Below are 14,959 nucleotides of genomic sequence, written 5' to 3'. Positions count from 1 at the left end.
TGTCAATGGCCTGCTCTATCTCGCGTCAAAAATTGAGAATGGACTCAACCAAATAAACACGGTCCTACTGCGCACTGCCATACTGGGGTGAGAGACCTCTAACGAGATTGCTAATGGAGCTACTCAGTCACTGCCCACCACTGCAAGTGCTAGCATTGCATGTTGCAAAAGCAATATTTTTTAATCACGATCTCTCTCGGAACCCCTAGCGACCTTTTCGGGAACCCCAGCTGAGGCACACTGAATCAGTAGTACCAGCTTGCAGAAAGAGATACGGGAATCCTGTGGTTTCTGTCAGTTCAGTAAGGCTCCAAAAATTTAGTACACTCTAGACTTTCGTGTCAAATTGGCAGATTTTCTGCACTATCTGATGTCATTTCTGTTAATACCTCTGCACTTGTAATTAACTTATTTTTTAGGTTTGACACAAAATGATAACTTTCCCAGTGCATCAGGAGAATTGAAAGGGAGCACTGGAACTGGATTTCTGGTGTGTGAAAGCAAACATGGAATTTCTTGTAACGTGTTCCATGCATTGCCATTTGGTCTTCGCCCTTCCATTTCCACGCTTCAGAAAGATTCTGGCCTGAATGGTGCCCCTGCCCATGTCCGTGGATCCTGTGCAGATCCACTGGTGGGGTTATTTGCAGACCTACTTCGTGAACGCTATTGGCAAAGCACTCCGGTACAATACAGGTTCCATTTTGTTACTGCAAATAAAGTACACTTCCACAGTGTTTACAAATGTCATCAGAATAGTTTGATAGCTGATGGAAAATCATATTTTTCACTAATTATTTGCCATTGCCTAGTTTGGCACGGAATAGAAGGGCCGAGATGGCCTGTTTCTGTGCTGAAATTGTTATATGGTTATATGGTTGAGAATAGAATAGAGATCTGGTGCATCATAGGAATTGCCCTCTGCAGTCACATAGGCAAGGCACAAATCCTGGGTTGGTTTGACAGGGAGATGTTTGGATTGCTTGATCCTGAAAAAACATATCTGATCTCAGTTCCTGCCTAACACTCTCATAGTTTGTCCTGCTCCAATTTAGTACTCTCCTGCAGGGTCCACACTTATCCTTTTCTACAGCTACCCTAAAGCCGTTCCCAAACTGTTCTTTCACTGAAAGGTCACACACCTGATCCAGTATGACCCCTCATCCTCTTGGGTTATCTACAGTAGTCTACATTTGAGAAGTTAAAGTCATCCACTACAACAATCCTTTCATTTTTCCATCTTTCCCTGATTTGCCCGCGTGTCTGTTTCTCAGTATCCCAGTGGCTGTTTAAGGTGGCGGTGGTGGTTGTGGCTGGTATCAGTAGTACAATCCCATCAAAGTCATTTAATTTTTTCATATTTTTGAGTTTCACCCTTCATTATGTCCCCACCGAGTGCGACTGTGATATTGTCCCTGATTAATAGCGCAACCTGTGCTTCCCTTTTACCAGCTTCTCTACTTTTCTCAAATATCAAAACTCTGGACAATTAAGCAACAATTCCTGTCCCTCTCTTAACCAAGTCTCTTTTATGATGACAAATTCATAGTCCCATGTACTGATCCATGCTCTGTTTTATCACCCTTACCCACAATACTATCATTGAAAGACACACCACAACCAATCCATCCCATCACTTTGCTCCTGCCTGTTCTTACTGGTCATGACACCTACCTACCATTCAATTCCTCCACTTTCTGACCTGCTATACTGGTTCCCATACCCTGCCAAGCTAGTGTAAAACCTTCCGAGTCATACCAGCAAATCTTTCAGCCAGGATATTGGTTCCCCTCCAGTTAAGATGTAGCCCATCCCTTTTGTACAGATTGTCCCTGCAGTAGAAGAGGTTCAAATGACCTTTTTTCTGTTCATTTGGTTCACTTAAGTCATTTTAGTTCCTTTTGCCTTCTTTTCATGTCGCAAGTAATTTGGTTCCTGCCATATTGAACATCTCTTTCACAAGTATCTGTAAAAGACATTTGTACATTGGAGTTGCAGTTAGTGTCCCAGGGATTAGAGTTTGCTTCTCAGGCACTGTCTGTGCAGAGTTACACATGTTCTTGTAACCAAAAGATTCCTCTGGGGGCACCAGTTTTCTCCCACTTGTTGACAATTTAGTAGCATACGGCTACTGTAAAATCACCATTCAGTGTGTTAACTGTGTGATAGGAAGCAAGTTGCAGGGTTCTGGGAAATAAAGAGGGAAAATGGGATTACGGGATTGCTCCTCTGGGTCAAAGGGTCTCCTGTGTCATTATAAGTTTATAAATCTATGTAATAAGAAACACAATGGGATGATATATTGGGGGGTTGTTTAGGTGGTGATTTAATGTGGAGGAGCGTGTTATTTTTTTGTCTTTGTCACCCATTCAGTGGATGTTGGGCAACGGGGGGAATGCACATTACAGCTTTGAAGATGAGATAGTGTTCAACATCTCTCTCAAGTTCAAGTGTTTTGTCTTTAATACAACAGGTCATTCAGCTCTGGATTTATAAAGGAGGCTTGATTTTCCTGCTTCTTGTTTAGCCTTGATGCTGCCTCTTCCTTAAGTCTTGACTTCTCACCTAACCATCTTGCAGGAAAAGTCTATAAATGGATTTGGTAAGTTATTTGTACAACTATTGATGGAAATTACATTGAGTGGTGATGTCAGATTAATAATATTAAAGTAATGGAAGAAATAGAAAAATGTATTAGAAATGCCATTTGAGAAGTCAGATGTCTTTTTGAATTATTATGGACCAAATGTTTCATGGCTCAAAAGTGGACAAAATCCTTTATTCTGTCTGTGGAATAAAGGATTTTGTCCATTTTTTTGAGTCATTGAGCTTTGTTCAGGGAGACTTTTAAGTGAAAGTCCATTTTTTGAGCCGTGAAACATAATAATTCCAGAGACATCAGTAGCGTGGTTGTCCTGTGGGTAATTGTAGACATGAATTGGATGTGGAAGGGTAAGTGTGATGTGAACAAAAAACGCACCGCCCTGTTTCATCTTGTACTGGAACTTCAAATGCATTGTCCCTTCCCGCTATCGCAGTCTGCCCAATTACATTTAGAGCCTGCTCTCCCGCCCCCCGTACTACGTTTACAGGCAAGAATAGGAGATTTATCACTAGCTTTTAATTTTCACCCTGATAATTCATGGGTGAAACAGTGGCTTACTGTAAGTTACTGCTCTGTATTCACTGCTTTTGATGTAACCACTCTCGTGTACTGTCGCCCTACTGTGAAGAAAGAGTTAAATTTGATTCCTCCTTGGTATATGCTAAAATGGCTCACAGCAAGTGGATGCTTGGAAGACAAAATGCTGTTAGTCTGGGATGTGAAAGTGGTGTGAGTACCAGTCTGCAGCCTTGAATGCAGATAGTGGCAAAAAATGTACTTGCTAGGAAAAGTACATAACATTATGTTATGTTTAAAAAGGGACAATTTCTTTATGCAAGTGGAAGTTTTCTAGGCTAGGTTATGACTACTGCTGAGTGAGGGTCATTTTTCTTTCTTTCTGTATTCTTTGTTTCACTCTAATAAAGCAATTTCTGATAGTCTTTCAAACACCTACAGTGCTGCCTCCTTTGTTTGCCGATACCTCTTGCCGCTGTATCCTAAAATAACAAGGAATGAATTTTAAAATACTTTTTTTACACTTACCTATCACTTAAGCAGTTTATTGCCTTCCCAAACTCACCAATGATTTGCACAATTTTGACTGTATTTGCTGTCTAAACAATCTGGTTTTGTAATTGGCAACTCCATCTCTGCGCTGCAGAGCGGCCACGAAAACTCTGTCACACAGCTTGAGACATCCCCTCCTCTTTAATACATCAGTTGGGCCATTCCAGTAAAAGATAGTTGTATACTTGATTAAGTTGTGAAGTAAAATTGCTTTTAGTGAAATAGAGCAAAAGTGTTGTTATGTAAATACTAGATTTACACTAGATTATTAAATCTAACAGTTGATAAGGGGTCAGTGCTTTTTTTTACATCATACTGCTGAGCAAAGTTTTGGAAGGATACAAGATTGGGTTAAAACTTTAACCAGCTTGACATGAATTCTCCTTCCCTTCTCATTTACCATCAGATTGCTTCTATACTGTAGGAGTGTTTTGTTGTCACTCACGGATCACATGTTGGAGGAGTCGACATGTTAATATTTGGGGTTCAATCTTATACTGAGTAAGGTGGGGACTGTGAGTTCATCGTTCAGTTGCTTTTCCCTTTGTCTAGATGAGATGAGCAAGAATCAGACGTTTTCATGTCAAGATTGTACATGTTCATTATTTGCTTCCTTGTTTCTTTTGATGTGTTAAATATTTTACAATGTTTGATCCACTATCAGCAGTGTGACCCACCAATTTTGCGTATGAGTCATGTTCATAGAGCCCAGTAATGGGCCTTCAGCTCAACGTGACCATGTTGACTATCTGTACTAATTTCATTTGCCAGTGCTTGGTCTATAGCCTTGGTGATACAAGAACTCACTATGATGTTTTAGAATTATCTGCCTCCACTACCCGGTCAGTATGTTTCACATTCCAACCATACTGGGTGAAACATATGTTTCCTCTAAACTTATGGCTATAGTTTTAGACAACTCTGCTGTGAGGAAATGTTTCTTATTCTCTTCCCTATATATAGCTGTGCAATTTTGCATGCTTGCTTCATTCATCCCAAGGAAAGCAAACCCAGCCTAGTCCACCCTTGCAACTGAAATCCTGGTGAATCTCTTCTGCACCCTCTCCCGTGCAATTGCATTCTTCCTATGGTGTGATGACCAGACCTGTACACAGTGCTTCTTCTTTGGCCTGACAAATGTATCATAAACACCTTGCTCTTATGTTTTCTGTATATGAAGGTAAGTATACCATGTGCCACCTTCACCTTCTCTATATGTGCTGATACCTACAAGTATCCTTGGATGTTAACACCAAGGTCTATCTGTTCCTCAGTACTGACTGGGGTTTTGCCATTTATTCTGCATGGCCTCGTCTGACTGGCCCTCAAAAATGCATCACACCACATTTACCAAGATTAAGTTCCATCTGCCTTTGTTCTGCCCGTCTTTCCAATTGATTCTACAACATTTAACCACTCTCGTTATCAAAAACATCACCAATATCACAAACACAAATTATACCTCCTACATTCATATCTAAATCATTAATGTGTATAACAGTGAGAAAACTGTGTGCTTCACTCTCCAGAGGCTTCCAATCACAAAAAAAAATCTTGCCTCTTGTAATCAATAGGAGACATTCACATATTTTTTCCAAAAATTGAGTCAAACTGCCCCACCATCACAACAAAACTATGCTGGCTATGTCTATTTAACTCTATCTTTCAATCCTGTTTCTCAGATTACTTTCTAAGAACTTCCCTGTTATTAATTAGTTTTCTGCCTGGTTTATCCCTGCAAGTGGTCAAACTTTTTATTCAACCAGACAAGAATACACATGAATACAGCCAAATAAAACGGTGTTCCTCCTAGGCTAAGGTTCAAAACACATTATCAACGGTCATACACAGCACATGGCACATATAGGATAGCAAGTAAACATACAGTCACACAGAAAATATTATATGGCCCAAGTCACTGAGAAGTATGTCTTGAAAACTTGATGGTGCACGGGTGTTATCAGCAGGAGCAAGTGGTTTTCAGCAGTCCGCAGATGGACGTATATACGCAATCCAGCCTGTCCTTCCACCGACTGAACATGGGTTGGCAGCACAGGTGAGAGGGTGCGGCCCCCAACTCAACATGGATACCTCGCTGCACTGCCTTCAGTGTCTCCACTGCTGAATTGCTACAACAGGCAAGCCCACGGCCTGAGGCCAAGTCCATGCTACAACTGAGGCCACACGGCTCCCGCCACCGTCTGTCTCACTAATAAACAAAGGAAACAGACTTGCACCAGTTTACATTACCGATGTCCATCAGGGTCTGTGATTGCAAGAGATACATCCAAGACAATCTTTTCTGTTAGACTGCACACTGCCTTCGCGCACTGACTGATGCCTGTCTGGCAGGCTGTAACACAGTCTGCGCCAAGTCCAACTTCTCTGCCAGTGACCAGCTTCTGATGGGGTAAACCTGTCATGCTTCAAGTTCTTGGTGTCCAGCATTATCTTGCAATTGTGCAAAAAAGACAGAAAAATCCTTGGTCCCCAAGAGGCTGCTGCATCTGAGTGCGCCGCCATCTTACCAGGTTTACAATTAGAGCAAAAAAAAAGTCTATTTTAGTGGCAATTGTTCATAATGCAGATAAATTGTAATGATTAAGGTTTTGTCAGTTAGTTCAAGAACCAAATAGTTGAAGGGAAGTAGCTGTTTCTGAACTTGGTGGGAGGGACTTGCAGCTTCTATACCTTCTGCTCAATGGTGGTTGCAAAAGGACGACATGGCCCAGGTGATGGGGATCTTTGTTGACAGATGTTGCCGCCTTCAGACAGCACCTCCTGTAGTTACTACAGATAGTGGGGAAGGGATGTGCCCCTGATGAGAGGCATAGTGGAGGCCAGTACTGTCTGCAGCTTCTTGTATTCCCAAACGTTGGAATTGAAGCACTGAGACTCATTGCTGGTGCAGCTGTAAGAGTGGTGAAACTGAAGCAGGTTATACCCTCAGACTCAGCGGCTTCACAGTTTGTGACCCACTCGCACTTGATTACTCGCAAACTTGGCAGTAATGAGCATGGAGAAGGACAAATCACCTGATAATGTTGCTCTGACGATACTGTTAGTGAAACTCTGAGTGTAGGTGTGGATAAGCCTTGCTGGGAAGTAAGCCTTTCCATTTTCTTTTTTATTCCTTTTAGCTGCAAATGAGGGGTCTCCTCCTGACCATCTTTGCTGCCTGCATTGGTGGCACCTTCCAGTTTGGCTTGAACCTGACGATCATTAATGCACCAACAACCGTGAGTCCAGAGCTATGGTCAACTTGAAATGATTGGTAGCACTTGCAGAATCAACATTGGACTTTGTTTTAATTCACCATTGCAGTTTATTCAAATGTTCATCAATGAAACCTGGATTGAGCGTTATGGCAAACCTCTGGAAAGCGAAGTAATCACACTGCTCTGGACTATCATCATAACTGCCTTCTGTGTTGGAGGAGTGGTCGGTGCACTTATTGCTGGACCCATGGCCATAACCTGTGGCAGGTATGAACTGCAGTAGGAATGTTGGCTTAACTATTACCCAACGAAATCTATCATTATGTCTTATGAGTGGTGGAATGACCTCCCCATGGCCAAGTGTTAATTTGTGAATGTGGACCAAGAGCCAGGCGAGTTTCTGATTTTTCTTCTGTGGCTGACTTAAGGTCGTCCCGATGCCACATCTTTTTCCCTGAGGAAGCCACGGAGATGATGGAATCTAGGAGTAATGGGAAATGAGGAAGAGAGGGAGTAAGAGCACATGGATCAATCGTCCCCAGCAATCAGTACAGCATTGTGTCATAGATGGAGGGTCTGCTGACTTCCACCATAACTTATAAAGGGTTGCTACTACTGAGTTTTTTTAAAACAGGGCTGTATATAAACACAATTTCACAGGGAGTGACTGTAATCTCTGTAGGTTTCACTAATTTGGTTCTTTGTCAGTTATTTATGAAGGTTGTACTGTGTGTCCTGTTTATCCATCCTCTGTTATTATACTATTAAAATGAGGCCAACACATTGAATCATGTGATCAACAAAACTGGATGGGGAACCAAAACTTCTGTAAAGGTGAACTATGACAGTAAATGCCTGGTCCAATTTCATGATGACACATATTTGAACAGAAAATTCACGAGTACTCAAAGATGGCACAGAATACTACTTGTGCATAAAGGGCAGGTACAGACAGGTCCAATGTTGGAACAAACGTCTAGAGTCTGGAATAATGAATGCAGGGACGGAAGAACGGGAATCCTGTTTACTCTGGAAGATGGTACAGGTCCACGTAACCTTTTGGTGTTTATCTTTTCACCCTTGGCCTGGGATAGCTGACTAATCTGTGGAATTCTCTGCCACAGGAAACAGTTGAAGCCAGTTCATTGGCTATATTTAAGAGGGAGTTAGATATGGCCCTTGTGGCTACAGGGATCAGGGGGTATGGAGAGAGGGCAGGTACAGGGTTCTGAGTTGGATGATCAGCCATGATCGTACTGAATGGCAATGCAGGCTCGAAGGGCCGAATGGCCTACTCCTGCACCTATTTTCTATTTTTCTATAATCACTAGCAGCCTCAATAAAATATCCAGCAACCACTTTGGGCAAGTTACTAGATTGCTGTTCTTTCCCACACTTGTAAAAGCTGGAACTGGGAGAGTTCACAACAGTTTGGAGTCAGATCTGAAATCCTTTACATCTTACCCAACCCAAAACCAGCTGCTTTTAGGGCTTTAAATTGTCCTCGCTGAGTCTGTTGAAGTGGCCTGTTTCTCTCTCCCACTGCTAGTTGGCAGCTGAGAATGTTACTTGAGCAAGAAAGAGTGAGCTAATCGAGGTTAGGAAGTTGGGTGATAGTGTTCCTCTTACTTCTCTCCCCCAGCCTGCACAAGTCTTTTCAGGTATGAAGTTCACCAATAACACTCAGTGATAAGATCTGCAAAGTGTTATTTGAAAGAGCAGATCTGGTGGCCCGTTTTCACTGCCCCACAATCAGCTCAAGAGTCTTGCCCCAGCTTTGGAAACCAACGCTCTGCAGGCCAGTGTGAATGTTTTCACCTTCCATGTCATTTAACAACACTCCAGAAAGTTCAAGACATGTCTGAGCACCAGGGAATTAGAGTACAGTTATGAATTGTGTGAAAACACAAGTGCCTGGCATTGCTAGTGACCATCCTGTATCTGTCAACAGTCCGCAAATTAAAGTTCAGATTGAGCTCAGATTGTAGGGAAGATATTATTTGTTTGCTTGTCTCCGACTTTTTACTCCATATATTCGTAATTATTTCCTATTCTCACACCTTTCTCTTTCATGAGCAATTGTTTATGATAATCTGCTGACATTTGGGTATTGAGATTATGCTACCTTCATGGACTTTTGAAGGATTGGGTGGTAATATTCCTCTTTTTGCTCCTTCCTTATCCTCCAGAAAGGTCATATGCAGGTAACTGATTGGTAAATGTGACATTTCTTCTGCAATAGGTCACTGATACTACACGTTCTGAATATGATCTGAAACCTTCCAAATGAGGTAAAACAGGTCAAAGATCATAATACTCCAATAGTTCATTGAAGCTACACCTCATTAGATATTAATCTGCTATTTCCATTAACACAGTTCCTTTTAAACCTTAAATGATACTCACCTGTTCAGTTCTCTTTAATTCTAACTGATTTTAGACAACTTGCTGGATGATGACATGGTTTAATCTATGTACAGATCTCTGGCAGTCCTTTATAAATCAACAGTCATACCCATGACAATATGAATGCTAAATTGTTCTATTATTGTCACACATATCGAGGTACAGTGCAAAAACTTGTCTTACATATGCATACTCTTCTTGCCAAACCTGACTTTGTACTGTCTATTTTATCCTTGGCAGTTTGCTAGAGATCTGTGAGATGTTTCCTTTTCTCATCTGTGTGAGTAAATTAGTCCATTACCGACTCAAGTGAATATCATCTCTTTTGATGGTTTGGGAAAGACTGTAGATGAATGAAGTACAGAAGGATCTGAGTGTTCTTGTGTATGGATGGTAGGACGTTAGCAGACAGGTACAGCAACTGCTTAGGAAGGCAAATGCCATGTTGGCCCTGACTGCGAGAGGGTGTGTATTGGAAACAGAGAAGTATTGATAATAATTATACATTGTACTGGTGAGGCCACACCTGTTTTGGTGTTATTTAAGAAAGCATTAGAGAGACAGTGAAAAGGAGATCCACAAGGCTAATTACCGAGATGAGAGGCTTATCCTATCACAATTGGCAAATGAAATTTTCTGCAGAATTCGGGAAAATGAGGGGTGATCTTACTGAAATATTCTAGACCCTTAGGGAGCACGACAGGGTAGATGTCACAGTGGGAAAATCTTGAACAGGGGGAGATGGTTATGAGGTTATTTATAACTCCACAGGACCAACTTCTCGCAGAGAATGATGAGTCTCTAGAATTCTGTACTCTTGAGACTTGTAGAAACTGGGGATATACTTTTTAAACATTTTATTGAATTATGGGGAATTGGCACAGATGATTTTGAGCATTAATATTTGAATGGGTTGGGGGCTGAGTAGCTTACTTCGGCCTGCACTTTCTCACCTACTTGTCGTCAGGTATTTTGCTGAAAATTGTTCAGCGTTTATTACTATTGTGAAGGGCTGGTGAATGGACTTCTGAAGACATTCTAAGACGCTCTTAGGTGCATGAATTAGGACAGGAGCATTGTTTAGGGAGGAGGGATTAGTTTACTTGGACATTTGATTATTAATTTAGTTCTGCACAACATTACCGACTGAAGGGCCTGTTCCTGGTTGTAGGCTATGTTGTTAGCGAGTCAAGACTACCATTCATACCTTGCAGTATGAAGTTAACTAGCTCTGAGCAGAACATGTTTGCTGCTATTATTAACATAACAACACTGCCAACACATTTTACTAACTGATTTCCATTTCTCTTCTCTCAGGAGGAATTCGCTGCTACTGAGCAATATTTTTGTGCTCGTTGGTACTTTGCTGATGGGACTGAGCAAGATGGCCAAATCCTTTGAAATGATTTTAATTGGGAGATTTTTTACTGGAATAAGCTCAGGTTGTCACTTTTGTTTCGGGATATTAAGTTTTTATTCATGCCACTTATTTACAGAGGAAATGTACCTGATGTTATAGGCTGGTGTAGCAGTGGGAATGGGATAGGGATTGCTCTCACACCGCAGTTTTCTTACAAGTTATTGAAATCTAAAGTTCAATTAAGTTTTGTGGTAAGTTAACCAGTTCTTTAATTTGTTCATGTAAGTTAGACACACTGTCGTGGCTGATTTTAAAGTTTAGTACTCTATCTCACTTGAGAATATCTTCATAATGGGTGGCATAGTGCACAATTAGGTGGGTTGAATGCTGATCTCTGGCACTGTCGGAGTTTGCACGTTCTTCCTCTGTCTGTGTGGGTTTCCCCCAGTGCTCTGGTTCCCTTGCATTTCTCCTTTGACACGTTGGTTAATTGTAGCCCTTTGTGTTAGATGGGAAATTGGAGGTTCAGGGAGAAGTTAGTGGACATGTGAGAGAGAAACAAGTGAGTGAATGTGATTGAAAGGGTTGTTCTGAGAGCTGGCATGGACTTGCTGGGACAAATGGCCTCCCTTAATGTTGTAGGGCAATGTGGAAAAAAAAACACCTGGCTGTTAATTTTGTCAAACGTCTCAGCCACAGTGACCCTTTGCTCTTTTCTGGTCTGGTGTGAGACAATCTACCTTTCCTTGTATGGAATTTCTAGATTTAAAAGTCATCAGGAGCAGTTGGCCTGAGGATGAGGCGGATAAGTTGCAGGTAGAAGATATTTAGTTTAATGTGGCATCATATTCGGCGCAGACATCGTGTGCTGAAGGTCTTATTCTGTACTGTACTTTTCTGTGAACTGTGTAAATTCCGTTGGGGAGGTTGTTCACAGTCATGATCAATGCCCTCTGAAACTGCTGGAAACGGGGTTTCTCTGGACATTGTCTGGACCGTGCTGTGATCTCTTTCTCCTCCATGTGGTTAAATGGATTAACATTAAGACTTTCCATGAGGAATCATCTTCCCTTCAGTAGAGGCAGGGAAAAGCTCCAACAAGGAGAAAGAAAGGTTGAAAGAAGTGCAGATGATTTACAAAAGCTGACACACAAATTGTAAAGACAGTGGGTTGTTGAATTGGTTTATAGATAGAACATATTAATGGAAAATTGTACTTGGGGAAAACTAGAAATAAAAATAGACCGAAATATCCAATTCTGTTGGGCTCAGTATCTCTGCCAGAATCAGTTTTAATATCACTGACAAATGTTGTAAAATTTGTTATTTTAAAATCTGTACTTCATGCAACTAACGTTTGCTTTTATTCTTGAGGTGTGGGAGTGAATATCAACCCCATGTACCTCGGTGAGAGTGCACCAAAGAAGATACGAGGCACAGTGGCCTTGTCATATGCTCCGTTCACTGCAGCGGGATTAGTGACTGGGCAGGTTTTAGGTCTTAGGTAAGTTCTACCATTTCCTTATTTACAATATAGATGATTGCTCTAGTGTACCTTAATGCTCATGTCAAAACCTGAATAAAATCTATTGCTCACAATGTAGTTGTAAAGAAGAGTGTAAGACCATAAGCCACAGGAGCAGAATTAGGCCATCTGGCCCATCGAGTCTGCTCCACCATTCAATCATGGCTGATCCTTTTTTTCCCTCTTCTCCTCAGCCCCAGTACACCCAGGGACTAAACATTGAGGTCTGTGCCCAAACTCTGGAATTTGCTCGGGAAACCTTTCCATCTTTCCATCTCTCTTTGTGTCTCTATTTCTTGAGGACGTTCCTACTATGGCAGAGGTTTTGGTTGCCTCATCTGTCACCTTCATTTTTTCACATTGTCAAACTCTGCTTGATAGCAATTTCCATAAATGGCCCTGGATGTTTGATTATATTAAAAAATTGTTATTTAAATGCAGTTGTTTGCTAAGTAAGTTAATTGAAAAGATGAAGGCACCAAAAAAGAGATCTTCTCACTTTGTATCCCTGCAACATGTGAACTTTTGATTAAGAACTGCAAAAGCTGCAGCTACACCCTAAAGTGTAAATGTACAAACTATCCAATCCCCAGAGAATCCTGCTGCGCTATTCATCGTGCTCACTAACAGTTGTGTGGCATTAGATTAGAATACAGTCTTTAATACACTCCCAGATGCCTGTCATAGGTAGAGTACAGCACAGAAACAGGCCCTTCAGCCCATCTAGTCTGTGCTGAACCGTTAATCTGTCTAGTCCCATCGACCTGCACCCAGACCATAGACCTCCATAACCCCTTCATCCATGAACCCATCCAAATTTCTCTTAAGTGTTGAGATTGATCCCGCATCCACCACTTGTGCTGGCAGCTCATTCTGCACTCTCATTACCCTCTGAGTGAAGAAGTTCCCTTTCATGTTCCTGTTAAGCATTTCACCTTTCATCCTTAACCTATGACCTCTAGTTGTAGTCCCACCTAACCTTAGCAGAAAAAGCCTATTTGCATTTACCCTATCTATACCCTTCATAATTTTGTATACCTCTATCAAATCTCCCCTCAATCTTCTACGCTGCAGGGAATAAAGTCCAAACCTTTGCAACCGTTCCCTATAACTCAGGTCATCAAGTCCTGGCAACATGCTTGTAAATTTTTTCTCTGCATTCTTTCAATCGTACTTGCATCTTTCCTGTAGATGGGTGACCAAAACTGCACACAATATTCCAAATTTGGCCTTGCCTCTTACACAACTTCAACATAACAATCCCATCTTCTGTACTCAATACCTTGGCCTTCATAAATCAATGTGCCAAAAGCTTTCTTTATGATCCTTTCTACCTGTGACGCTGCTTTCAAGGAAGTATGGACCAGTATTCCCAGATCCCTCTGTTATTCCGCGCTCCTCAGTGCCCTACTATTGACTGTGTAAGACCGACCTTGGTCGGCCCTCCCAAACACTCTCATACTTGACTGAATTAAATCCATCTGCTATTTTACAGCTGATGCAAGCTTCGATTGTCTTCCTCACTATCCAGTACATCTGCAATCTTGGCCTTGCCTATAAATTTGCTGATCCAGTTTACCACATTGTCATCCAGATCATTAATATAAATGACAAACAACAACAGACCCAGAACCACTGATGACCCTTTTCACATGCTGCTGCTATGTTGGTTGGCGGTACTATTTGTATTCTTAAGCAAGTAAAGTCATTTTATAATTATGTTTGCAGTGAGGTACTTGGCAGGGAAGAAACATGGCCCATCCTGCTGTCAGCCTCTGCAGTACCAGCTCTAATCCAGCTGGCCACTCTTCCGTGGTGCCCAGAAAGTCCCAGGTACTTGCTGATCAACAAGGAGGACAAGGATATGTGCATGAAGGGTGAGAAATGCTAAGAGAATATACGCCATTATCCTTTGCTTTGGGGATGATGGAGAAAGTTGGATAACCAGTGGTCAGAGGCATGGCTTGTACTACAGTAAAAGAAGCTGCTTTCATTTTCTAGTGCAGGAAGCTTTGTCCTGATGGTGAATGGGTCCAGTGGGATCAACCAGCCCTTTGATACCTCATCTGCTGGTCTTCATGTACTCTTTGGACTGGTCATTCTACGTATTAGACGATAAGGGCATTTACTCTTTCAGGTTTTTGGAGGTTATGGAGGAGGAGTTGAGGCCAGCACAGATCAGTTGTGAAGAGAGGGACAAGTAGCTTATTCCTGCTCCTATTTCTGATGTTCTTCTGCAGCTTCACTTGATATTAAGACATATACAGTACCTTGAAAAAAGTATTCAGCCCCCACAACTATTTTCACACTTTACTGCCTCATTTTCTAAATTTGAAATATATTCAAGTAGGATTTTCTAAACTAATCCACAATGCATGTGCATCATGTGAAATCAAAAGAAAAGTTCCAAAACTTGTCAACAATTTACTAAAAACTAAAAACACTCAACATTGTGAAGCTGATAAAGTATTCATCCCCTTTGTAAATACTGCGCTAACTTTCCTCAGGTGCAGGACTGCATTTCACCTTACCAACTCACCCATTTTGCTGATTGTAGAAAACTGGAGGATCACCCTCTCTCAGTAATGTCCAATAGGATGGTAGATTTTCAACAGGTCAAACCAATGTGACAAAAGCATTCAAGGCAAGTTGGGGAAATGATTATCTGGGAAAGGGTACAAGGCCATCTCTAAGGCACTGAACATGCCTCGGGCTCAGTGCAGTCCATCGTGAAGAAGTGGGAAAAGTATGAAACCACAGCCACTCTGCCTAGGTCA

The 14,959-nt window shown here is 41.6% G+C and overlaps 1 protein-coding gene across 2 annotated transcripts in view; it reads left to right on the top strand.

Annotated features, from left to right (window-relative positions):
* LOC140190811 (solute carrier family 2, facilitated glucose transporter member 11-like) overlaps positions 1-14,959 on the top strand; it is a 39,278-nt gene that overhangs the window by 4,897 nt on the left and 19,422 nt on the right. For both annotated transcript variants that reach the window (XM_072247677.1, XM_072247676.1), the window contains exons 2-7: positions 2,474-2,602; positions 6,814-6,912; positions 6,998-7,158; positions 10,615-10,739; positions 12,032-12,161; positions 13,911-14,059. In XM_072247677.1, the coding sequence (XP_072103778.1) occupies positions 2,594-2,602; positions 6,814-6,912; positions 6,998-7,158; positions 10,615-10,739; positions 12,032-12,161; positions 13,911-14,059 (673 nt within the window). In that variant the 5' untranslated portion in view covers positions 2,474-2,593. The remainder of the gene's footprint in view (positions 1-2,473; positions 2,603-6,813; positions 6,913-6,997; positions 7,159-10,614; positions 10,740-12,031; positions 12,162-13,910; positions 14,060-14,959) is intronic.

Source organism: Mobula birostris, chromosome 31 (genome assembly GCF_030028105.1).
Source record: "Mobula birostris isolate sMobBir1 chromosome 31, sMobBir1.hap1, whole genome shotgun sequence".
NCBI lineage: Eukaryota > Metazoa > Chordata > Chondrichthyes > Myliobatiformes > Myliobatidae > Mobula > Mobula birostris.
This window is presented reverse-complemented; position numbering and strand designations above follow the sequence as displayed.